At 45.1% G+C, this 27,764-nt stretch overlaps 1 protein-coding gene across 1 annotated transcript in view; it reads left to right on the forward strand.

Annotated features, from left to right (window-relative positions):
* Nucleotides 1-1,040: 1,040 nt before the first annotated feature.
* Nucleotides 1,041-27,764, forward strand: part of skia (v-ski avian sarcoma viral oncogene homolog a) — a 72,949-nt gene continuing 46,225 nt past the window's right edge. The window contains exon 1 of the mRNA XM_080031520.1: nt 1,041-2,406. Coding sequence (XP_079887646.1) covers nt 1,492-2,406 — 915 coding nt within the window. The 5' untranslated portion in view covers nt 1,041-1,491. The remainder of the gene's footprint in view (nt 2,407-27,764) is intronic.

Genomic DNA, 27,764 nt, shown 5'->3' on the forward strand with positions numbered 1-27,764 from the left:
ATAGTGTGTACTGCCCACTGAGGCAAATAACTACTTCTGATATTGGGCTGTATTCACAAAACTGCTTTTCTTAAGTAAAAGTATCCCATAGAATGAAAAAAAGCATTACTGTAGTATTAGTAGGCTATGCCTTTGAACATAAATGCACAAGATGTAGGCTATATTAGCAAAAGGAAAGAAGCATTGTGGGAAAATATGGTATAGGCCTATTCAATTACAGTCCTACTTTCAAAGAAAAAGAAGGCAACATAAGTATTTAGCACTAAAATATTAGTATATTAGTAATATCACAATTAAAAGTAGCCTACTCATAAGCAAAATTGCATTTTTAAATATTATTATAGTATTACATGTGCAACAGTAATGTTATATTATCAATGTGTAGGTGGTTAAATGTAGCAGCTTGGTCAAAGGGAGCAATTTTAACGTAGGCCTATACGTATTATGTACACCTATATTTAACCTAGTCTACTTATATGCTATGAAATGTTATAGGCCTATGTCAGAGAAATATAGTAGCAAAGCCTAGAGTAAAAGGCACAATATTCCCTTGTTAATTATGTTGGAATAGAACAATTATTTGGCGTTAAATGGAAATACGTATATAGCCTACCTAATAGCCTACTTTCCCTATACGAAAGATTAAAGTGGACATTTGCTACTTTTCCCCATAGGGCCTGAACGCAGCACTCCCTTCACGTCTCTTTCCCTTTTCCTCCACTCCGCTCTCTGCAGGGCAGCAGGGGGTGATGGCTTGTTCCTGGAAGAGCCCAGCCTGCCTGCAGAGTCACTCACATTCCTGGCTGGGAGTCAATGACTGAGCCAGACACACAAACACAGAGGGAGGGGGGGCGCGTGAGAGAGCGCGAGAGAGAGAGCTAGACGGAGCGCGAGGGAGGGAGAGAGAGAGAGAGAGAGAGAGAGAGAGAAAGAGAGGGAGAGAGAGAGATCAGACTAGGGGTGGAGAGAGAGAGAGGGCGAGCGAGGGAGCGCGAGCAGGCTGGCTCTCAGACTTCTCATCTCCATACAGTCAGAGTAAACTGCGGGGGCAGGCGGACCGGGTTTGCTGCAGTCCTCGACAGCAGAAAAAGCCTAAAATAAGGATTTTTTATCGAGCTGTATCGACTCTAAACTCCCGCCCGCGTTTCATTTTCGCCACCTTCGCTTTGGAACCCGACAAACGGAACTTTTCGCTTCTCTGGAGTTTTTAGAGCAGCTTTTTTTCTTCTTGTTCAGATATGGACAATCGGCGACCCGCTGCAGGGAGCGACTGGCCGGTGTTCACTCAGTAGCCTAGTCACGGGGATAAAACTGTAAACTCGCCGTCTTGGAGACTTTTTTTCTTTTTACTGGATGTTTGATGAAGCGCTTCGCAATTTCGCTCACTTCTGGGACGCCGTGGATTTACCAGTTTCAGGGACGGATAGATACTACTCGCGATTCCCAAGCGACGGCGTTAAGGATTTACGCTTCTAAAGTTGCAGGAAAAACATGGAGACTGTAAGTCGGCAGAGCTTCCAGCCTCATCCGGGACTGCAACAAACTCTCAAGCAGTTTCACCTCAGCTCTATGAGCTCGCTGGGAGGACCGGCGGCTTTCTCTGCCCGGTGGCAACATGAGCTCCTCTTCAAGAAGGACGGCAAGGAGCCGGAGCAGCCGGCGGTGCTGCAGCATCTGCCGCCGCCGGTGATACCGGGCCCGCTCTTCATCCCGTCGGACCGCTCCACGGAGAGGTGCGAGACTGTGCTGGAAGCCGAGACCATCTCGTGCTTCGTTGTCGGCGGCGAGAAGCGCCTTTGCCTGCCGCAGATCCTCAACACGGTGCTGCGGGACTTCTCGCTGCAGCAGATCAACTCGGTGTGCGACGAGCTGCACATCTACTGCTCGCGGTGCACAGCGGACCAGCTGGAGATCCTCAAAGTCATGGGGATCCTGCCCTTCTCGGCGCCGTCCTGCGGCCTCATCACCAAGACGGACGCCGAGCGGCTCTGCAACGCCCTGATCTACGGAGGCGTCTACCCGCCGCGCTGCAAGAAGGAGATAGGCGGCGGAGGCTCGCTGGAGCTGGAGCTGACCGAGAGGAGCTTCAAAGTCTACCACGAGTGCTTCGGCAAGTGCAAGGGCTTGTTCGTGCCGGAGCTGTACACGAGCCCCAACGCAGCGTGCATCCAGTGCATGGACTGCAGACTCATGTACCCGACGCACAAGTTCGTGGTGCACAGCCACAAGGCGCAGGAGAACAGGACTTGCCACTGGGGCTTCGACTCGAACAACTGGCGGGCGTACATCCTCCTGGGCCAGGATTACACGGGCAAAGAGGAGAAAGCCCGCCTGGAGCCGCTCCTGGACGAGATCAAGGAGAAATTCGACTTCGCCAACAAGTACAAGAGGAAAGCATCGTCCAGGGTGAGTTGCCTTACCATGGAAAACTTATTTTCCCTATGCATTGATAAACTCTTGCACGTTCTGGTTTGTTTTTATGTTGCCCCTTTCCCAACGTCCAGTCCATGCATTGCAACTCGTTCTGATCTTTGGTTTAGTGTCTTGCTCTTGGCCCTCTGACAAAACAGAGCTTGCTTAGAAGTTTATTTTGAATACATTGCACTAGTAGCAGGTTGATCTTGATAGTGTCTGTGGCCCCCTTGATGGAACTTTGTGGCCCTTAAAATTAGAGGGCCTGCTGAAGATATTGGTTTCATAATTGGGATTCTCAGCCTTGGGAATCCCAATTGTTCTTGATAAGGGAAATCAACTTTGGACCAAAAAACATCCATGCAAAATTCTCTCATTCTCACACACTTATTTCCAAAAAGTCCTCTTGTGCTGAACCTATTCATATGGATGTAATAATCGTGCAACAATGTGTGTCTTATCTGAGTGTCAGTGACCATCTCCTGTAGTGGAAGCACTCAGTATTTGGTCGTCGTTAACATATTGTCACTAATTGGGCCTCACCCAGCAGTGACAACAGAACGCCTCTGGTGGCAATAAAGCCATTATTTGCCTGTGAAACACCTCTCAGCCTCCTCTTTATTGGCCCGTACTGTAAATACAATCTCATTTACCAACAAATGGCTCAATGGGAACACAACAGTGGAAGGGGGAGTGTGCACATTAAATCTGAATTGGGACGTTAGTGAGGAAACAAGTCTTCCTGAAACCCATCCCATAAATTTTTTTCAATGGCATATCCTTGAATAAATAACACCCGCGACCTGGTTTCGGATAAGCGGTTGAAGATGATGATGATGATGACACACACACACACACACACACACACACACACACACACACACACACACACACACACACACACACACACACACTGGTTAACAGACATGGACCTATTATAAAAGTGAACTTTTAGTGTGTGCCTGCATGACTGTGTTTGTGTGCCAGTGGAGCCTTGTGTGTCACATTTAATGCCTGTAATGTTTGTCTGGCTGTCATGTGTCTAGCGTCCTGTGGGTTTAATCAGTGCTATCATTGGCGCCGTTGTTTAAGCCCTTTTTAATTTTTCCCCCTCCGGTTGCATCCACACGTCTTCTGATTCTCATTTCACTTGAGACGGATCAACAACAAAAAAATCAATGTTTGAACAATATACGATTTAGAGCGTCCATGCAGATTCGGCCTCACTCTTGCATGTTTTCCTGTGTTTTTTTCCTGATCATATACAAGAATTTCCGACCAAATGAAATAGTTGAGACATCTGGTCTTCTCCACCACGCTTCTCCCCCCTGGCTCTGCTTTTTGGGGCTCACTAAAATGTAAAAAGGCTGTAAGAAGAAGAAGAAGAAGAAGAAGGGGATTTAAATCTGTGCTTTGGTGTGCAGGCAGGCAGGGAGTTTGGAGAGAAACTGTAGTTGGGTGGCAGACTGATAAAAGGGATCCCCCACCTCCCCCATAGAAAAAAGGCTAGTGTGGCCATTTGCATGAACTGTTACACATGAATGGAGTTGATGAAGCAGGGTTTAGAAGTATTGTGGTGGAAACATAATATGATCCCAACAAAGGGGAGCATTCAGCAAACATCAGAACCCCCCCCCCCCCCAAATCCCCTACCCCAAACATCCACCTACCCCAGGCCCAAACATCCACCTCTGACACACACACACACACACACACACACACACACACACACACACACACACACACACACACACACACACACACACACACACACACACACACACACACACACACACACACACACTGGCACTCATCATCTGCCTCTTACCTTACTTCGTACTTCAATCTGAGTGAAACCAGAGTGGACTTGTGGGGGGCAACAGACTCAGAAAGCAACTGCAAAAGTGTTTACTAGCAGCTTCCTTCCAGTCCTGCAGGAAGGCTTCTTTCAGCTGGAATCTACCAAAGAAAGAGAAATTGGGGCGCCCCCTTGAGAGTCCCAAAAGAGTGCCAAAGTCCTGCCATGCATGGTGAATACCCACTCTTGGCACACACTTTCATTCAGACTCGAGTGGGCACACCTCAAGGAGCCCCACTTGCAGGGGCCTCTTCTATTTTTATAAGTGCCGACTGGGCACCCAAGTGTTAAGCCCCAAGGCTCATTTGAACCGCTACCCATGCTTTTTAATTCCACTCCTCTTTTCTTTCCACAAGTGTTCCGTTTTTTTCGAGGAACGCTAATGAGGGGAATACATGCTGGGTAGGAGTTCAGGAATATTGCTAAACTCATTTCAACGGAGCTCCCCCCTTTGTCAGCACATTTCAGCACAGCCGAGGCACTTCTTTGACAACATTTCTCGGGAGGATGTGAGGCAAAGTGCTAGACTGCGTTGTCGTCGCGCTGCCTTCTACCTCTCTCAGCACACGAGAGAAAATGCCATCGTCTGCGTACGCTGTCAGCGGAGGAACCGGACAGCTCAGTGAATATTAATGAGGGCGTTACTGAAGTATTAGCAGCAGTCTCACAGGCAGACAGACAGGAACTGATATTGCTGCACTTCCCTCCTCGCAGACGTTCTGTTGAGAGCTTCCTTCTTAGACACACACACACACACACACACACACACACACACACACACACACACACACACACACACACACACACACACACACACACACACACACACACACGCACACGCACACACACGCACACACACAGACCGTTTTTTGAAAAGACAGCCTTTCCCCTTTTTGCAGCAGACCTATATTTGTGGAAGAAGTGTGTGAATTTGCATTAAAAGTTCACTCTATTTATATTGCAGAGGATGTGAACCACAGTGCTGATTGTAAACTGCAACGAGCAAACCCGACGAACGGTCGGGTTGTTTAAATGAGTTTATGTGCTGGGTGTGGAACACTTCTCCCAGTTACTCATGCCAGCCCTTGGCTGTGAGTCTTTTTGGTTTCTGGCTGGCACACATGTGGGTGGCACACATAATCAGTGGCTTTCCGCATCAGGATGTTTAGATAAGGATTGCGGCTGCAGATTTAGTATGTTTCTAACTTTATAATTCGCCCTCAAGATGATGTGATTTCTACACAATACGTCTGTTTAAGGGAGATATGAGAAAGAGAATTAGGGGGACGGAGGGTGGAGGAGGGTGCTGGCTGTCGAGCCTGCTGGAGTTTGACTCATGCTTGGTTCAAAACCAGCGAGTTTACGTCAGACCTTTTCTTCTCTTGGTACCTTCCTGAACAGCTAGGATCCTGTTCAGTCTCCCTCAGTTTTGGCAATAGGGCAGTTTTCTTTGTTGAAGTCATAGAAGTGTGCATAATGTTTATATTTATTCTTTACGAATGAATGCTCGTTCATTAGAGGAAGACAGGCAGTTGGTATATATGCTCACATTCCAGACCTGCCACTCCTTCAAAGAGTTGAAGATGTTTTCCACAACTGGCATATGAACACACTCTTCTGTGCTTGACCGAAACCCCTCACATGCATACAAAAACTCCAGTCAGAACAGTAAAGCAGGGTAGAAGTCAATTTGTGTGTATGCTCCACATATGCTATGTTACTGACCCAGCACATTCCTGCAGGCTGTTTCCATGCTTTTATACTGTGCGGCTCACTGTAGAAATAGCTGAAACTGAAGCTGACTAGTGTTTATAACACGGAACTATTGAGCCCTGAAAATGGAAAAAGGAGAGAAAAGTTCCTATATTTGTGGTGTTTTAGTATTCGGTTCCAATGCACTGCACTTAAAAAAAAGAAGAAATTTGGCAGCCATTCCTTATGTGCAGGACCTGAAACTTCCCCTTTTACTTCCACAACCTACCCCCACCCCGCTGCTGCTTGGGATATCTGGCCTCCAGCTGAAGGGGCCGCTTGTTTCAGGGCAGGGGGGTGTGGGGCAGGGACTGGCGGTGGGGGCTCGGGAGGAAGTGAAGTCCCCAAGGGGATATAGGCCCATGTCCTGTTTCGTATGCAAGGCACAGTGTTGGCTAAGCCTGCTGACAGCCAGCCATGTCCACATGGTGGACAGGACAACAGCTGGTAGCTGTGCATTTCAATGGCTGCAGAGGGAATATTTCCATTCTCATTTTTTTAAGGATGTTTGGAAAAACCTTGACAGTTTGCAGAAGTCTACCGCATAGCTTAATTTTTTGCCCTTGTCGTGTGGGTGTGAGGAAGTGGGCTTTTAAGAAATCCAATGCTGCATTTTCTTCTGGTTTTGATGGTTCTCTTTCAGATAGCAGAATTTCGAATTTATCCTGTGCGCTTTTTGAAAGGGGAGGAAGCCACCAATTCAATTACGCCTGTATAATGAGTTCTGCTGCCATGGCCAGGCTGCTAGTCTGGGCTTTCTGAAGGAGGACAGTCAGTCCAGGCTGTGAGGCATGAGCATCAGAGAGATCAATGCCACATTGACATTCAAGTGTCTTTTTGTCAAGAGTGATTGAAAACTCCCATCACTTTTGGAGCTCATTTAAACAGACTGACACAGAAAGTCCTACCTTGGCATTGTTCACTGACTAATTGCTTCTGAAATTAATTGTGTAATCTTGCCATACATAAAGCTATAATTATATACACTTAGGGTTGACCTGAAGACAAGGCTTGCATTCAAAGTAAAAAAAACAACACTTTCTTTTTTAATGATTTGCACTGTAATTGCTCTTAGTCTGAATGGTATGCAAATGAAAGTCAATTAAAAAGAGGGTGTTTAATTAGTAGTTAGGTTTTGTGTGCTGAAACTTTTGCTAATTACTTTTCCACATATGCTGCCTCTTCCCCAAAGCTCTTACATTTTATTCAAGAAAAATCTACTGCAAAAATGAAGTTGATTTTGCGCCTTTTTTCCGGCTCTGTGAAAAGCGATTTTGCTCTAAGGCTCCTCGAACAAAAGATTAGCGAGAAAACATTTCTCTTGTGAGATGAAAAAAGTTGATGCAGTTCTGATGTGCCTTTTAACGTCTTACTCTGCCTTTGTTTCCACCACAACTGCAGATAGGAAAGCAACTATAAAACATGTTTGAAACACGGAGAGAAAGTAGTAGAGCATCACAGGTCACATAGCTTGTTATGTTGTCTGGAAAAAAATTCAAAAGGCTGCCATTGAATTAGCAGCGGAAAACGAATTAAGCGCAGTGATTCTTTTTATACAACATGTTTCCCTGCCAGAAGCTGTTCATTTCAAAGCCTTTTAAGTTCTATACCAAACAAAAAGGGATTTTCCCACTCGTTTGCTTGATTGTGCTCAACGGATAAGAGCATCTAGAACAGTGTGTGTGTTGTTGATTGTGATTGGAAAGACAGAACCATGACCACCTGGTGTGTGTTTTTCTTAGCAGTCAAAATGCAATTTGATAAGCTAAAATGTTCTGTATGAGACAAGACTTTATAGACAGGCAAAGAGCTTTAGGCCCCCGTAATTAGGGCTGGGTATTGGAGCTTGAAATATGCCTGTACCATGGATTATCAAAAAATGGTATTGACAATATGATAATAAAAGTACTATTATCCATTATTTTTTAGTAGAATTTCTGATACCCCAATTTCATACGTAAGGTGCAAACGAATTTGTCACAATGTAGTTCAGAGAACATGTTTAACCATCTCTCGGGGGACATCTTTGAAATCATGAATTAATGATTAACTAAACTTAATTTACCAATCATTAATCTAGGTGGCATTGTGGACCCTTAGAGATCCAAATCAGTTCAGTGGACACAAACACCTCAACATTACAGATATCTTTAACAAACAGTCTTATTCAGGAGGAGATAATGACTGAGGAGAACAAGAAAAAAGGGGAAGTTCAAGCCCTTGTTGCCAGTCATTGTCTGCCCTCCATCCCCCGTGACTGCACTCCCATCCCCCGCCTCTCCACGGCCCGCTGGCTGGGTCCATCCATCAGCAGTGTCTTCATGTGACAAATGGATGGAGCTTCCTGGTGAGGACTTTATGGAGATGCGGCCGGCTGTCAGTCTTTGTGTGGAGAAGGAGACCAAAGGCAAACTAAGGTTTCTCTTATCTGGAGCTACTGGAGCTGTTGTCCCGTCTACCTGCCATCCATTCAGAGAAGACTTAGGGACAAATAGTTTCCCACCAAGTAGTGCAAGTCTTCGTCTGCGGCAACCATGCGTGCAAGCATGTCAGGGGAAACTGGTGCGTGCAATGCATTGGAAATAAAAGTATTTCCTCCCACTCGCTGAAATCCTGGCCCAGAATATTTATAGCCCCCTCCCCTCCTGTAAAGTGTGAAACCAACAAGCGCACTGGGTTGGCAGTGGCTATTCTTAAGTCTTCAAGAGGACCTTCAGAGAGTCTCATTGGGATTACTGCAAGAGCAGCATGGAAGGCAAGAACTCGGTGACCACCTCGAGGTGTTGCGTGGAAGAGAAAGCCTTTACTCTTTCAGATGGGTGGCTTGACTGCTGGCTTGTGAACCAGACTGGGTCATTTTTTTCTTTTTGCCAGGCACTCAATATTGATAGCAGGTTACCGTAGGCGGTGAGATCCGGTGTGTTTATTTAATGAGAGGGTCTTTTAAATATTCATCGACACACATGGCACTGTATTGCCTGCTATTGTCTTAACTACACATACCTAGCACCATCCGCTAACCTTTCGCCTCCTTTAACCTGCCCTGCAGCCTCTTTGCAGATGTAAAGCCAGCAGCATCACACTTAATGTGCATTTTTTTCCTTCGCGAAGTGGCAGAATGCTTCAAGCTATTACGCAGTCATTCACAGTTAGACAGTAAAAGACAATTTAGGAGTGAGCATCTTGGTGATTTTAAGGTGGAAGAGTTGTTTAGTTTGGTAAAGGTTTTGACAATTGTGTTAAGTGCCATTTCACAGCAAGGACTGTATTTTAAGACTTAAGGCTTAGGGTTGAGCTATATCAAGAGAGGGTTAGAGTTAGGGTTAGGTTTTGACCAGCCCACCTGAAAGCCACAGCTGTTTTAATCTGGTGAGCTTTCAGTGTGGGTCTGGATGGATTGGGCGGCTCCCCCACCATTTTTGTATGGATTGCATGCATGATAAACATCCAAGTCATGTCTGAGAGTAGTTATTCGAACTGACTGTTTTGATGTGGAGGTTGGAACTGCACCATCACATGGCTTAAAAGTGATATTGTTGATAAGTGTAGGGAAAGATGCAGTGTCTGACTGTGGCGACGCTTGATAGGCATTGCATCTGATATCCATTTAGGTCATGATTTACTCAGGAAAGCAAAGATCATCCTATTCTCTTGCTCTATTTTCTATCAGCACTTATTTTACCCCCCCCCCCCCCAAAAAAGCTACAGATATTAAAAATCCCCCAAAACACACATCAGTGTTTTAAGAGCTTTGACGAAGCTGTGACTGTGAACCTTCTGATTGATAATGGCAAAAGAGGTCCAATCAGATATAATCATCTAAAGTGCATGTAAATGTTTGGGGATAACCAACATCAGGATACAAACTGCACTAGTTGTGTTTGGAGATGTGGGTTTAGAAACACGAACACTAGCCAGAACAGCTTTCACTGCGAGGTGGAATGGGGGGATGGTCTTTTTTGACTTTGTGCTGCGTCAGCCCAGGGAGAGCCTTTTGTATATTTCAGCAGCGTGCCCCCCCTCCCATTCCCCATCCTATGCACCCATATGTTTGAGAGAGCAGCCAGCATTACATGACCTTTCCCTCCCAAAATAAAGGCGAGGCGCAGGCGGCCAATCGCATGCCGCTCATCAACTCCCACGGGGCAGATGGGCTGTCTGACGAAGGCAGCTAGGCTCATACACACACTGACACACACACACTACTTTCAGGCAAATTGACATCCACCGACAAAGTGATTCAATGTAATGAATGTTTGCGTGATGGAAGGTGCACTCACATGTGTTTCAGGGTTTCGTCGAAAGATTTGGGCTTAACTCGAAAAAAACGTGCACGAGAATAATGAGAACTTTTTATTAGCAAAGGCATCCTCTGCCTCATTTGGTGTGTGGTTGTGCTTGGGGCTGGTTGAGGGTATGATTTGCAGCCGTGTGTGTGTGTGTGTGTGTGTGTGTGTGTGCGTGCTTGGATCAGCTGTAGGAGCTGTAGGAGGAGATTAGCATGAGCTCACTGCCTACTCATTTCCATCCCCATCTGCCTGTCTCCCACAGTGATCCCCCACCTCCAACAGACACACACACACACACACACTACAAAGTACACAAATGCATGAGCACAGACATCCACACAGCACCCACATCCCACCCCCGCATTCCCTCCTTAGTCTTCTAATGAATACGGAAGCAGACAGAGTTGCGTGCAAATACACACACGTGCACACACACACACACACACACACACACACACACACACACACACACACACACACACACACACACACACACACACACACACACACACACACACACACACACTGACTTGTCAGCTGCACTGACACTGTGTAACACATAATCCACCCAAAGTGTCATATAAGAAGCCAGTAGTCCATCTCAGACCGGTGGGACAACCATCCACGGGTGGACTTTTTTTTTTCTCCCAAGGGCGTCCGCCTCCTTAATCGTCTGAAAGTTTGAGAAGGACAGGGAGCGTCAGACGAGCCATACAGGGAGATTTTCAAGCTAATAATAAGCTGTGCTAATCTTATTTCTGATTAAACTGGCACTATTCCTCCGGGAAAACAGCTGCCAAGTCAACTCAGCAGCTTTGCAAAAGTGGATGAGATGTGGAGAGATATGGATTTTTTTATTTTAGAGAATCACAACAGCATTATGCGTTATGTTTATTCAAATTGAACAATGTCTTAAAAATGATAGTGGTGCAGAACAACCCAATTAACAAAGCGTTATTCTTCATATATATTATTCTGAAAATACCATTTGAATTATACTTTGCACACCCTTGATGGAAGAAATGTCCGGGTTAACAATGCATAGCTGAAACTATGCTATTTTTAAGCTATACAATGTATGACATTTATATATATGTCGTGCGTAATCTACATTGCTAAAAAAGAAAAAGAGGATTAACCTCGGCTAACATTGGCCTACAGTGTGTTTCACCATCTGGCTTGTCTCTGCTCACGGTTGACACAAAATGTGAAACAGAAAATGTTGCGTCAATATTGACTGAGTTGACGCTGCACATCTGGTTTGACTTGCATTTTGTCCCACCACAATATTTACTTCAGTCCTGCCCTAGAAATCTTGTTCATCAGTAAAGACGCTGCAGGTTGCTTCCACTGTGTGGGTCCATCACCTTTAGCACAGAGAGCCTTCACCTTTTCCTTCAAGCCCAAATGTTACGTGTGAGGGTGTTGCATTTAATCATTAAACACTCCTACGTTTGAAATAATGGCGGCGCAGCTCTCAAAACAAGCATTTGGCGGCCTGCGTCCAAAGACGTCTGAAAGGACTTTAGGTGTTTTTTCTTCTTTTTCTGTTGTTTGGAAGGTTGGCTGGGTCCTGGGAATCCTCTTTGTTGTGCTTTTCTTTTGCCATTTTTGCATTGACTCTTTTTGGGGACAGGGATGGGTGGGTGGGTAGTGGTGGAGGGGTCACACTGGCTTGGCCTCAGCCATGTGGAAGGGCAGCTCCCAGGAGCTTTAGCCAGGCATTGTTGTGAGTGGCGGTGGTGTTGTGGTGTGGGGGTGGGTCGCTTGCCATTGTCGCCTCTTTTGTGGTGGTGGGTATCAGCTGTGGATCTGTGATCGTGGGACAGATAGAGGTGATATAGCCCCCACCCCCCCTTCTAATGCAGGATCATCAGTAGCTCCCAAAGCGCCTGAGTCATGGACTCATTGTTGGCCTCCTCCTCTTTTCCCCTCCTCCATCCTTCTTCTTCTGCATCTGTTTGCTCATGGAAGCATCATGGCTGCTGCTGCTGCTACCGGCCAACACAAACAAACAAAGCGGTCACGTAGCCAATAGCCATGCAAGCACGGACTGTTTACCTTTGTATTAACGTTTATTACCTTTATTATCTCAAGTTACTTCTGCTGCTCTCAAACCGATTAATAGAACACATTGATTGAGTTTATCTTCACTTTGAGTACCAAGGTAGAACAATTGGAGCAAAATACTTAGTTGTGAGTTAACTAACAAGTCCTATAATTGCAATTCAAATTGGAACGGTAAGGTGTGCTTAAACTGGGGGAGTCGAGCAATGACTGTTCACAGGAGGATTATGAACATGCCTCCAAAAAGTGAACAATTTCAACACTGAATACATTTGTTAGAAATGAACTAGACGCTGCAATGAAGTGCATTCTATTGTAACAGGTATTATGAATGAATGACGAGCCATTCACTTAGACTTAGTGCAATAGTTTATGCGCTGTGTTTTATGTGCGTGTCTCGAGGAAGGTGTATCTCCCTGGCGCTACCTGTGTGAACTTTACTTCTGTTTAGTCTGCTCTGACTCACAGTTCCGTCTAGCCAACTTTAAGTAATGTTAAGAGGACAGGACGGGTTAATCTTAAACAGGATTAATCAGGAGTGGTTCGCCGACTTGCCCTATTGATCCAACTAAGCAACTTTGTCCTGAACTTTGACTGACCATTATAACCTTCCTCTGTTTTATCAACCACAGTTATTTATAAGAAGGGCCACGAGGCCAGGCGTGCCTATAACTCAAACAAAAAGACACAAATGAAAGAGAGTATCATCTGTCTTAGTGGAGTCTGTCTAACTCTTGGGACGTCTAGCAGGTGAGATCACGGAGTTTGAAGTAAAAACCGGTTGGTGAAGGGGGCAGATACTAGGCTGGTCCCAGTGTGTGTAAAGGAGGCAGACTCAAAACCCCAGACAAGTTTAGGCTGGCAGAGCAGAAAACTAAACAGCTTTCATTTGGGCTGCCTGGGCCGAAACAGAAACATTAAGCCAGTGAGCTGCAGCCACACCTCGGCTACAGCTTGTCAGGAAGTCGAGATGGGAGGTGTGTGTGTGTGTGTGTGTGTGTGTGTGTGTTTGTGTGTTTGAGCAAACCAGAGCCTCTTGGTTGAGGCAGCTATAGCGAAAGGGGTAGGGCTCAGTATAGGCTTAGTTTACTCCTCAGGAATGAAGTGTTGGAAACAAAGGCCTTATAATGTGGTTAACATCCTTCCTCCAGACTGGCCTGTCCTTTTCCCTTCCCCGTCTCCAAGTCACCAATCTTTCTGAATGAATCCATCCCCAGCCGCACTCTGGCAAATGAAGGGGCCGTGTATACGCTAAATAAAACAATACGTTGAAAGCAGATCCCTCCTACTGGCACTGACTGGCCCTGCTTCTCAGGTTCAGGCAGCGTCCACCATTACTAGCAGCCAGGCCCAGACTCGCTCCTCTGCATCACCCAACAACCCCCTTCAATTCAAGCCATTGACTTCACATCCCATGACCCCCCCCCCCGCCACACACACAAACACACACACACACACACACACACACACACACACACACACACACACACACACACACACACACACACACACACTATTCATTACTTGCTGTACATGTGCAGACAAAGGAAAGATGTAACAAAATTTCTGCACATAACGCACAACTTTCCAGGCATCCGCTTTCTACACAAACACTAATGTGCACGTGCACTCCTTACACTCCTACAGAGCAGACAATAGACCTCTTGAAGCCCTTGGCTTATAATTAAGGTAATTGTAGATCTCTGAGACAAGGTAATGTGTGGACTGTGTAATAGCCTCCAACCCGCAGCGAGCACAAAGACATTATTCTCAGTCGTCTGTCTTCAAAGAAACACTGCCAAGGCTATCTTGAGCAGTGGGACATCTGTTTATATACAGCCCACTGCCATTTATATATGTCTGACTCTGCTCTCATCGTGTGTGTGTGTGTGTGTGTGTGTGTGTGTGTGTGTGTGTGTGGGCGAAAAGTAACAAAACGTAAACAATAAAATAAATCAGTGCATATGTGCAAGTCAACAAGGTTCACTGATGCATACTGCTTAACCCATGCTGTAACCTAAAGTATTTGTCCTGGATGCCTAAACACAGCCAATCACAAGCACTTTGACATCTTGGCACATCAAGCATGCTGCATGCTTATTGGCTCACTGACGTTGATGCAATTGACCCCTTAGGGATTGAAAATTGGTATTGAGCGACAAGAAATTTTTCAATACGCAATGGTATGGAGGCATTTTGGTCGCTGCCAAAAAATTATTGAACAGCCCTGTGTGTGTGTGTGTGTGTGTGTGTGTGTGTGTGTGTGTGCGTTAGAGCACACATGGCTGTTGGGGGGGTTTGGGGGGGGGGGTGTAGATGACATAACTGACTTATCCCATGTGACCTCTAGGCTCCTCACTGGGCTCATCTGTCTGCCCTGTTTAATTATCTTTTCTCACAAACACACACACACACACACACGCACACACACGCACACGTGCACACACACACAAAGGTCAGGGATGCAGTTGAACCTTGCCACGCCACCTCCCCTTCCCCTCCCCTCATTCCTCCTTCAATTCCCTCTCTGTAGCCACGGCTGTGGTGCAGAGGATTTAGCCAGACTTGTTTGTGTGTGTGTGTGTTTGTGTGTTAGTGCAAGCACTTGTGGACTGGTTTTGCATAGCACTCATACTTTTCCCACCTGGTGTTGCAGTGATGGCGGCGCACGTCCCCCAGATAGATAAAAGCACTTTCTTAGACGGACAGGGTTAAGACTATCAGGTTTTCTCTATTTGTATCTATTTCCTGGTGATTTATACCCCGGTGTTGTTTTTTTTTGTTTTCTGAGAGTGTTGCACCTGCTCTCTAGGTTTCATTGCTGGTCGTGATTCTCTGTCTTAGGTTTTTTTTCTTTGAGCAAATGTTAAACCATATTGATTTGCCAATATGCCAGCTCAAATACAAATGCTTGCCCCATACCAGGGCGCTTATTTAACGCCAAGTCAACTTTGTAGTGCGTGCATGACGGTTATCATAGGCGTGGTAGACAATATGAACCAGATAAAACGTCAGAAGTGGTTACATTTCTCAAATAATCAAATGTGAGCCAGGAGATTAGATCCAAACACACAAGTGGTCCGCCCTGATGCATTGCGGGCTTTGCCTGATGTTGCACAGAGCAGCAGAGTTGGTGTTTTTTCTTCTGAGAACAGGGCGAGAGACGGGACGCAGTGTTTAGTCTCTCGCCCCAAGGACAAAGCCAGAGGTGTTATGTCTCTCTGTCTTTTCGCTCCCCTCTCTCTCTCTCTCTCTACCTCGACCTTTCATATTTTTTCTTGGCTTCTTCCCCTGTGTCAAAGTCACACACAGACACACACACACACACACACACACACACACACACTGACACACACAAGTACGCACACACTCCTATCACTGCTTTCACCGTCTGCGTGGTAAAGCCATCCAGCTCAGGAAGCACTGTGAAACATCAGATTCCACTTCCTGCAGCAATCAATACATCTCAGGTCCAGCAGACACACAACCCACAGCTTAAAAAATGCACAGGCACACATGTTCTCTCTCTCTCTTAGACACACACACACACACACACACACACACACACACACACACACACACACACACACACACACACACACACACGCACACACACACGCACACACACACGCACACACACACACACACACACACACACATACACACGGAGTGATTTGGCTAAAAAAAACACACTTTGGACCCATCAATGTAGTAGTGGCCTGTAGCACAGTTCCCAATAGGGAGCTTGAGTGTCTTCCATGGATCTATATGGGGATTCCAGGGGACCTCAGTGGGGGTTATTGAGATGGGCTTTGAGATGGCTACAGAATTTACATTTACGTTTAAATTTGTTTGGCGGATGCTTTTGTCTGAAGTAACAAACAAACGCTTTTCAATTGTCATGCTGACACATCTGCCACAAGGCTTGCAGGTGCATAAGGTCATATAAAATAGCGCCGATTGACTGACTAGATGGTTTTTGAGGGATTTATAAGTTGGGTTTTTAGGGTGTCCCATTATAAAAAAATTATTTAGAATTTGACTGTAATTCAATTCAACCAAAAGGATAAAAATTAGGCAATGTTAAAGTTTGAAAATGATACCACACCATCCATTGGAATCTCTTTTACAGTTTGACCATTTCTCCTCTGTCGTTGATTTTGACATTGAAAAGAAAGAAGTAGCAGTGAAACAAATACATGGAGGATGCCTCAGCCATTCCTCCTCCTCCTCCTCCTCCCCAGCAGCAGCAGTAATGAAATGATAGATCTCTGATGTGGATGGGAGCAGAAGTGAAGGGATGACCTCACAGCCACCTAATCGCCGCGGAGGGACAGGCCCGCGGCTAATGTGTCCATTAGCCTTTCCTCTGCCAGAGGAGGAACCCGCCGAGGCTGAGAGACAGAGAGAGAGAGAGAGAGAGAGAGAGAGAGAGAGAGAGAGAGAGAGAGAGAGAGAGAGAGAGAGAGAGAGAGAGAGAGAGAGAGAGAGAGAGAGAGAGAGAGAGAGAGAGAGAGAGAGAGAGAGAGAGAGAGAGAGAGAGAGAGAGAGAGAGAGAGAGAGATGGTGGACAGGAAACAACACAAGTTCTATGCTCCTTCCTCTCAGCCCACTACTTCCACTGATGTTTTGCCTCATTTTTTCATGCGAATGAAAGCTAATACTGTTTTCGGTATGAGATAGCCAAAATGTGATTTGATGATTTAACTGATATTTGAGGGATACTGGAAAAATATATTCTCAAGAGGATGGAAAAGCATTGTCACAGCTTTTGAAGTTAAAAACCGTTTCACAGGAAAAGTTAACCATTGCTGACTGACTCCATGTATTGGTCTAGGGTTAGTTGCTCAGCCTTTGTGAGGGACCATGTATGTGGCTGAGTCAATGTTTTCTACTGGGGGGGGGGGGGGGGGTCCTGTTGTTCCTTACCTGGCGTACAGTTCATCACTGGGGTTAGAGAGGTTGCTGATACCAGAGTTTGCTCCAATGGAAGCCCCCTCCGCCGTGGTCATGTGACCCGTGTGGGGTGACTGTCAGTGGACAACAGGCAGAAGCCAAGGGATGGGCCTTTTTTGTTTCAAAATGAAAACACAGCACATGTACACACTCACACACACAAGTGAACCCATGCTGGTGTCACATGTTCACCTGCTGCACTGCGGTCCCTCCTACTTCCCCTTTCCTCTGTACAGCGAGGGGTGAGCAATGCAATGCGTCTGCTATCCGCCACAACAACCCTGCAGACTGTCAGTCTGAATTCATACCGCAGAGCTGTGGCAGGCAGCAACTCTTTAGACTTCTGGTTTCAACACCACACCGGCTTCCTGTGGCGCCTCCGCCCTGCTGTCGGAAGCATCTTCAGCACTCCTGATGCAACCGTCCCAAATGTCTACAACGTCTTGTCCTAGAACATCAGACCAGATCCCTCTAACGTGCAGTGTTGAGGTTTTTCTTCTATTTAGTGTCTAACGTAGTGTAACTCGTTTCAATATTCCGTTACAACTATAGGCCTCATACCTCTGATTCCCTCGATGAAGAGCTGATAAGACAGTCGGACATTTTGAAAATGAAATAGTTTTTGGAATGAAGGTCAAGTCTAGTAGGTCTTATTTTCATAACTTTAGCAATTAATCCTAATGTGAAATCACCAGGCTTCTTAAAACCCAGAAGTCAGACTATATCAGATACGTTTCAAGCGAACCTCTTTTTTCATTAAAAAAAATAAAACTACAAAAATAAGACCGAATTGCAGCGAAGGGGGAATTATGAAAATAAAACACTGGGCTTCCAAAACATATCTGTGTCAAAACCAGAACTCCAGACCCTCCTCCCTCACCACTGGAGACCATGTGATTTGGCTCGGGAGTGAAGCCTCTCACTCTCGTCCTTCTTTTTTCTCTCTCATTGCTCTCTCCCCTTTTTTTTTTCAATCGCTCACTTGGCCTCTCCCAGTTCAACAGTGGAACAAAATGTCCGGCTCCAGATTGGAAAGCGCCAGTATGTGCTGGCCAGCCCGGCCTCGATTTTGAGGCTGCCCAGCTCCCTTGCTCTCTACCAAAGGGCCTCTTTGTGCTCTGGCCCTCACAAAGATGTACCCCAAGCAGAAAAAAAAAGAAGAAAAAAAAAAACCCACATCCAAAAACAAAAAACAACAGCAGTGTGTGTGGGGGGGGGGGGGGTGGACTGACTGGCTGCAGACCGACATGCAGGGTCCAAGTGGAATGAGCTGCCAGAATCTGAGGTTACACATAAAACCTGGTGAATAACCTGAAGAGAAAAAAAAAACAAGAGGAAGGAAGTTTTCCATCCGAGCTGAAAAAGGGCCCCGCGTGGTCGGTCCTCTCTTCACCCTAATTCCTCTCCCTCTCGTACTGAGCCAGGATTGTAATCAGTGCAAGCTAGGTTAACAACAAAAAGCCCAGGTTGGGATCATACTTACATAGAGTTCATCTCTGTGTTGTAAATGCTGTATGAATCAGCTGTAATCTGCAAGTTCCTCAACAAATGAATAGCTATAGTAATCCAACGAAAATGCAGCAACTCTGAAAAAAACTGTCAATGAACCTCACATTTGACAAGCTAGAACCAGTCAGTGTTTGGCTTGTTTTTTTTTATAAATATTTTAAAAGAAAAACTTATATATAGACCCGACCTATATTATGTGTCATGTCATCATCAGAATTTCTTACATTCAGCTTTATTTGCATTCCTTAGATTTTTTCCAACTTTTTTTTTTATAGCAGGGCCTGCAGTGGAATTCTCATATAGGTATTGATCAGGAATCTAGCAAGAATGATTGGAATTTTGTCTGCAATTTCTGTTGAAACAGAGACGTGGCTTTCTCTGGCTGAGCGCGTAGTGATGTCCCCAGGTTAATGGCGCTCCAGAGCAAGTAAGGATTAAAGCTGAGACGGTGACAAGCGGCGATAGTGTTCGCAAAGAAATAACAAACTCATGACAATCAGTGCCTCTGACACAGATAGCCAGACACAATCTACAAGCAGCTACACTGGTCTTTATTTGCCCTGCGTTTGTGTGTTTGTGTGTGTATGCGTTTCCATACAGTAGTGCTAATGAACTTTGAGCCTCGTCTAAAGGCCTCGGCACTCAGTTGTGATAGTAAAAGACGGAGCCGACAATGTTGTTTTCTGCCCATTAACCCTGATACTGTGACCAACCGGAGCATGCCACCCGGAACTCTTAAGCTTTAACAGCATCAGTGATACACCTTAGTACTATACCTACCGCACACACACTTACACAGCGTGGGGCTGCATCATTGTTGGTGGCAGGGCGCGTCGTACAAAGTCCCTTTTTAGCGTGTTAATTAGGCTAACCTGCAGTTCAACGACCGGCGGTTCATCACGGAAATAGCACTGAGGTCCTAGAGAGGAAAGCTTAAAATGTCTCGAAAGGTGTGTGTGTGTGCAGCAGCAGCCAGACAGGAGCTACCACGGAAATGTCTATTTCAGTCTATTAGTTTGAAGGGGGGGCAGCAGACAGCCAGACACAGCAGTGGCATAGAGAGAGGGAGGGCAAAAGCAATAATGGATTTACTTTAGTGTGTATTTCCAGGGTGCCAGACTCTCTCTCTCGCTCTCTCTCTCTCTCTCTCTCTCTCTCTCTCTCTCTCTCTCATCTCTCTTAAAGTGGGCTAGGCAGGAGCTGGAGCATTAAGGCAGGGCAGCCTTGTGTGAAAAAAAACTACTCTCCCTCTTCCTTTCATGCTTGGAGAGAGCAGCAGCATTAAGTGAGAGAGGCATCAGACTATGTAGTGTGTGTGTGTGTGTGTGTTAGTGTGAGTCTAATGCTCCGCCTCCACAAAGTACTGCACACCGCTCTGGCCCCGCATTATCCCAAATGCTGCTGCTGTGATTGGAGCGGTAATGTGGTTGCTAAGCAAATGCAGTTTTTCTTGGACTAAATCGGAACGGGCAAGACTGCTTCCTGGCTGGCTGGTGGGCCGGGCTTGGGTGCTGCTACTGCTGCTGCTGCGTGCTAGCATGACTCACACACACACATACAAACACGCACATGGCAGTACATGGAGTTGTTTGACTGCTGCAACAGACAAAACCATAGAAATTTGTTCCTATGTGTTTACATTCAAAGGCATGGGCCAACCATTCCTTTAAAAAAGATCTTACAACTAATTTATTTCTCTGCGTTGTGGTCATATTTCTAAAATGAGTCTGCTGAAAAAAAACTTAAGCAATGAGATAAATTCCTCCCAGAGGTAGTTGACTTGAAGTGCTGTTGACTAGGGCTGTAACTAACGATTATTTTGATAATCGATTAATATGATGGTGAAAAATGTTGATACATTTTCCAAAGCCCATGTTGACTTCCTCAAAAGTATTTTTATGTCCAAAACACAAAGATATTTCAGTTTACTGTCATAATAGGATTAAAGAAACCAGAAAAATATTCACATATGAGAAGCTGAAATCAGAGAATTCAGATTTTTTTTATTAAAAAATGACTTGAAACTATTAATCGATTATCAAAATAGTTGGCGATTATTTTAATAATCGATTAATAATCGATTTGTCGACTAACCGTTGCAGCTCTACTGTTGACTATCTATTGCTGAATATTTTTTATTATTGAAACATCTCCGATGAATCAACTTGTTGTTAAAGCAAAACCCGTGTTTACTTGCAGAGTACTTGTAATATATTTGCAGTCACAAAACTAAACATACGTGTTACTTTTGGAAAAGAAAAAAACAGTCTTAGGCTTGGTTATGATACAACCTGCCGGACATGATTTTGCAGCAGCAGCAGCAGCAATGCAGTGTTCATAAAAAGATCTCTACATAGTAAATTCTTCTCACCAAAGGTAGATAGTGTCAAGTCTAGTCTAACTATCTCGTCTCTGGTTGCCGATCGGCCCGCCAGCCGCCGGCTCGTGTTTCCCGGTAAGGCGAGACGACAGCGCCGGGTCAACTGTCCGTCAAAGTAGGTGCAAGGTGTAGACTGGGCTGCCAGTGGGGGTGGGCTCCTCTCCTGAAGGTGGCTTTAATTAAAGCCGCAGCAAGTTGGGCTTGCGGTCAGCATGACACATTTTTGTCAGGCGACCTAAGAGCCAAGGGGGCCAGCAATTAGCCCGTCCCACAGAGTCAAGCGGTGGTAATGGGGAGGCCCTAGGGTGCTTCTGGCAGGGGATTTACTTTCAAACATGTTTGGGGTAGTAGTGCTGTCTATATATGTGTGTGTACAGGTCTGTGCGTACGAGCAGGGTGTCATCTACTTTTAGCTTCACACTGTGGAGAGTCACATTACCTAACCAAGACACTCCACTGAGTACAGACTACTAGAGTTTGTCTTACTTAACGTTCAGACAAAGTAAACAAGCCCAAACTGTTTACTCTGGGGATAATTTGACAATTTAGATGCAACAGAGAAAGACCAAGAGTGTGTGAATACTGTATAAAAGCTAACGTTTAAACTGGAGTTCCTCACTGTCAGAGAGTGAGACAGAACATCATATTATTACTGGGGATTACATCTTCTTTAAATGGTCACCCCAATGGTACTAAAAAAATCGCAACAGATACTCACAAAATATCCATTAAAAGCAGCTATAGCTTGTGTAATATGTGCCAAACTGCTTCTGTCCGTTTAAAATTGATAACTTGACGTAAATGATATAAAAAGTATACATAAGATATAACCCAGCTTTTAATACTTTTAACTTTTTTAATATTCAATGCTACAGTCACATTTTGGTCTGTTCCTTCCCTACATCAACCCCTTCCAGCCTGCGTAATCTTATAAAATTGCAAACAAGGTATCATCAATATGTGGTTGGCCTGTCCCTTTAAATGGTTCTTTACAGCACCATATCACGTATAGCAGAGCCCTGCAGTAGTGTTCTCTGCTGCTGTATGGAGCCCTTTTTGTTGAGTGTGTGTGCGAGGGAGGCCTCATGTGGGCCTGACCTGATTTCAGCCAAGCATCGCGTGCCTGACCAGAGCATCTCTCTGTTCTCTTTCTCTCTTTCTCTTTCCCATCCAGCCATCCCCTCTCGCTCTCTCTCTCTCTCTCTTTCATCCATTCTTCTCTCGCTCTCTCCTTTTTCTCTCTCCTTTTTTCCCCGCATTACAGTGTGCCTCGCCGCCCATGCTGCACACAGTTCACTTGAAAACACACTCTTTCATGCACACACACACTCCCACACACAGGGTCCCACAGGCTCCCAGCATGCTTACCTCAGTGGAACTGAACTGAGCAATTTCACACTGGCTTTACGGCAGACAAAATGACAGTGGCACTGTCTGCCTCCACACTGTTCAACAGGACGGGAATACAACATTTACATACAGTATATGGGTTAAAGTACGGGATTGAAATGGGCTTTTGGATATCAAATCGTCATATTATTGCACCTGCTAATTTAAAAAAATAACTATTCAAGGAAGGGGAACATGCATGCCAAATGTTTCTTTTGGGCCCAGTTTAACCTGCCAACTAGCTGCTGGAAGTATGCCAGCATGAAGCAAAGGGCGTGAATACTTTGTTACGTTTCATGTTGCACAGGGCAGGTGGGCAGACGGCATTTCTGCGTATGTGTGTGTGTGTACTATCCTGCAGCAGCAGTACATTTCCCAGTGCTCTGAGGCAATGCATTCACTGTCACACGCTCTCAGAGAAGACAGGAGTGACATGATGGGGTAATACCCTGAGACACACCCTAAGAAAAACATGTGTAAAACATTCATTTTTGGTGGTATTGTAATCAAAATTGAACATACGTAAGGCTTCAATCTAAGGTCCTAATATGTTTTCCAGCTATTAAGCCCCAGCTAAAGTCATCTGCAGGCATCCGTGGGCAAATTGACAAACCTTCAAAATCATAGTGTTGAAACTTCAATTGTTCAATGTCAGTGGCACCGACAGTAATTCCCATTTCCTGGGGAAATTACCTAAAGTAAAAAAAATAAGTACTTTAGGTATGACTTGGATTGGCGTTATAGGCACATGTTACAGGTCTTTTGAGGAGTTAATAGCTAGTTTTACAAACCGCTACTTTACTCTGCCTCATTACATACTCCCTAAGATTCGGGCAACCATCACCCACAGTCACCCCCTGCCCCCCTCCATTTTCGGAGGTTCTGTTTGTCAGGAGGGATGATCCAAGGCCTGTCATCCCCAATTACCCAGATGTGGGCCTTGGCCTCTATCCCTCCCACTAATCCTTCCTTTCTCTGCCTCTCTCTATCCTTTCTATTCTTCTGATTTGTACAGAAGAAGATAGCAGGGTGAGCAATGCCATTGTCTGAGAGTCTTATATAAGGGTTATTAAGGCATATACAGTATGCGTGCTATATAATCCTACTGGATTTTTTGGTCATCACCTCTTTTTATTATGGTTCAAAATACTATAAATAAGCTTATTATAGGCATATCCTTTTTCTGAATATGACATAGGGAAGCCTGGAAATCCGGGGTTCATAAATACAGCATTGCAAAAGAACTGTTTGCAAATTAAAATACCCGTAACAGGTAGCAGCTTGAAAACTGTTTACTCAAATGGCATTATCTTTTATACTTTTTTAAATGGACAATCCAACTGTCACAGTCAGTATTTGCAGTAAATGACCAGGTATCGGAGAACCTCACTATTCTGTTCTCTTCTTTTCATTCAAAATACATCGTACCACCCATTTGGTACATACATCTTCAGTCTCTTTCCTGTTCTCTTTGGAGTCTGCGGCCACTTCAAGGGAGTCTGCTATCCTTCCCAACGGCAGACTCATCTTTATTCTCTTGAGGAGAAAAGACATGAAGTTCTGCAGCTTCAAAAATAGAGTAGCGCTGTTCTTTCTCCTTTGGGCTTACCCGGTGGGAGCTCATACTGTAGTAGTGATTTGGTGCTGTCTGCAGTGTTGGAAACAACACCAAAACAGCTGCCAAGAATTCTGACAAGCTCATTATATTATCTCCACACTCTTATCCTTTACTTGACAGGGAGAGTCAGTGTTTACAGAGTGTGTGAACTCCACTGATGCACATTTTCTGGGAGGCCCATCATGCGTATAGGGGGTTCCTACTTTTATCGGTTAACTTCTTCTCCAAACACATATTCTCATATTTGATTTGTTTACCGTTGCACCTCTTTGTGGTTGTTTTTAGCACAAGGCCGGCCCATGCCGGTCAGGGGGGAGAGAGAACAGGCTGCCACCGCTGCTGCGTCTTTAAAAACTCTCCCCAAGCTGCTTTTCAGATTACCAGCGCTGCAAACTAGGTAATCGCCCTTCTGCACGAAAGGGCTTATATACCAACTGCAAAGTACACACAATTCCTTTCCAGCGCCACCTCACCCTGCTTTCTACTTTAATCGGATTCTTATTTTTGTTTTTTTTGTTCTCACTATTATGGGAGTGTGTGCTGATGTTTACCTCTCCTTCTTGTTTAATGCACAGGGCTTGTGCTTATGTCTGGCGTACTGTACACGTGGGAGTGTGTGCAAGGCTGTGTGTGTTTGCGTGACTGATCATTTCAAGCCTTCTCAGCTTTTTTCCTGGTGGAAGGTGGCACCAATATGGTGTTATAGGAAGGAAGGAAAATAGGAAAATGTTACCGGGGGTTTCAGAATGTGCAATAAAGAAGATCAGATTCAGTATTGCATTTTTGTAATAGTGTTGCAAAACACAACTGTCATCAGGTCTTTACCAGCTCAGGCAGGACCGGTTTTTAGTGCCATAAATAATAAATAGGAAATAAATAAAATAAGAAGTCAAATATTTTCTGGGTAGCAACTTGTAATAATTAAACAAAAATCTAAAACAGACCAGGTGCAGATTTTGTCAACAACTTCTATCCACATCCCCCACATAGATCACTTAACAGTTCTATTATTTTCTTCTTTCTCAGTGTGTTTTTCCTTCATAGCAACCACTTCTTTGCTCTTGGAGATGGAGTGATGATAGTGGTGGCAAACAACCAAACTGAGGAGACTTCACCAGGGGGTATGCTTTGGCTCAGAGGTTGGTGCAGCCATGGAAAGAGTTAGCCAATAAATGGTGGGGAGGCAGGCAACAACTCTACTGCCAGAGCTAAAAGGAATAATTCAACATCCCCCCTGCACTGTTTTGCAAAAGGGAGGAGTACAAAATGACTCTGGACTGAAGTACCACATGCAGAGCAAGCATTTCTTAAAAACGTAAAACCTTTAGCCAAAAACTACAACTAGAGTGATTTCAGAGGGTAAGGTTTGGCCTTTTTAGTAAAAGCCATGAATCCATCTCTTAACAAGAACATGTTGGATTCCTCATTTTAAAGTAAATGTAATGAAGTGATATGAAGAGATTTAAACCAAGGAAAAAACACTTGTACCTTCCTGGTGCAGAGATTGGGATAACACTGCAGTGAGAAAGGGCTATCTAATGTCCGGCCGACCTAAAGCAGCAGCAGCAACGGCCTTGTATGATAAGAAAAAAGAAATCCTGGAAAAAGTGAGTTTTTGCAGAGTTCTGGCAGATAACTTGTGTGTTCTGGTGACAACACCCCCTTCTTCCAATGTTCCTTTCTCAGCTCATATGCTTCCCATCAGGCAGAGCGATCTACATGACGTCAGTGTGTGTGTGTTTCTGCGTGTGTGTGTGTGTGTGTGTGTGCATGCGTGTGGAATGGCAGGGAAACCATCCCTGCTTTCCAGATGTGTGAGGAAAAGGAGGGAAATGAGGAGAACAGGATGGACAAAAAAAGAGAGTGTGACGACAAACAGGCTAGCGTCGTCTTTAGGAGTCATCCTGGTTCTAGTGACAGTTTGTTGTGTGGTCAGTGACTGGTGTGAAACTGGACGTATATCCCCTGTCAACTTGTGGACGCAAAAGCCGAATGCAGCCAGATCATATCTGACCCAACTGCAGTGTCTGACACTGTCATCAAACCATGGTTTCCTCTTTTGCTCAGCCTGCAGAGGAATCCATTTTGAAAACACTGTTATTCCTTTTTGTTCCCTCTTCGTACACTTGGCCTTGAATTTTCTGGCCTGCACAGCTCCACTTCCAGAACAAACTCCTCTCTAAGAAGACACAACAGCTTCTTTCTCTAGTCCTCAGTTTTTTTTTCTTTTCTCAGCCGCATACAAAAGTGGGTTGTACTGCAGTATTTGCTGCTCTGGATGCAACCCAAACTTTCTGTTGGTCTGTTATTCAACCTGACCCCTCTGCGACCTCTCTGTGGCCCTGGCCGTTAAAACTGAGGACGTAAAGAAGGGCTGTGACTTCTGGTCATTAAAGGACATTTGGGGCAATTAAGCCTTTAAGTGTCCCTCCCTTGATCACTTCTCAAGATAGTGTTTGTGGAGTGAGCCTGCATTTCTTAAGGCCAGACGCAATCGCCCACCCCCAAGCACCACCTCCTTCACTTTTTGTTCTGTTTTTACAGTGGGCCAGACCGTAAAGTCAGTCAAGAGATGGCTTTGGCTGTGTCGTAGCCAGGTCACGGAGGGTCGTGAACCTTCTGTGACTCCCTGAGATGTGTCAAATACTCTTCTTTATCAGTTGGCGTCATTAGGGTCCCTAATAAGGTGCAAACCCATTTGCATGGTTTTCTATGAATACATGACTACAGGGCTACATGCCAAACCTTTTATGTCTTCTCAATCGCTTCAAATAAACAGCGAAAGTTCCAGGTTTGAATGCTGAAATTGTTTTTATCAACTGTGCCCATAATCTGATTCCAATGCTGCTACTGTCCTCAAGAGTAGAACGGCAGCCACAATGGTCTTAGCCTGCACGGCCATTTTACCTTCATAAAGTCAGCTCTATGGAGACAACTAGAAATCAAATTCCAGAGGGAGCAAATCTAAACGATAAGCCGGGCCTCCTCAGGTGACTTGACCGACTCTTGGTGGTTGGAGCCTTGTTGTCTTGGATGCTAGGTTTATATGGCTCCAGGGTCAACTGGTCACTGTTTTACAGGGGTGGAGGCTAGTTCACAGGCAGCCTAGGCCCCTCTTATGCCATCTGGTAGCCATAAAGTCAGCCCAGTAAGGCTGACTTTTGTGCTGTTTAATGGGGCTCTCTTGGGGTGAGCTTTGGTGGGAGAAGATGTAGGACTTCTGTTTTCTCCCTCGCTCCTCACTTTAAAACAGGATAAGGTCAGAAGTTGGCCTTGGGCATCTCTTTGATTTCATTTGAAGCTAGGCGTATTTTATTTCTTCGTGTGTGCACGTGAAGGCTGCAGAAGGAAACCCTGTTGGTGCTAAGAGCTCCAACGGTTGCTTCCATGGGTTGTCATCACAACTCACTGACCTAAGCAGCTTAATATAATGTGGTAGCCTGCAAATGGCCACTTCTTCATAATTTATTGATTTCTTGCAGCAGCAGAATGCACGCTGAAGGTTACCAGGAGGAAGGAGTATGTTGCTGCAAT

Source organism: Ammodytes marinus, assembly GCF_949987685.1.
Source record: "Ammodytes marinus genome assembly, chromosome: 7".
Classification (NCBI taxonomy): Eukaryota; Metazoa; Chordata; class Actinopteri; order Uranoscopiformes; family Ammodytidae; genus Ammodytes; species Ammodytes marinus.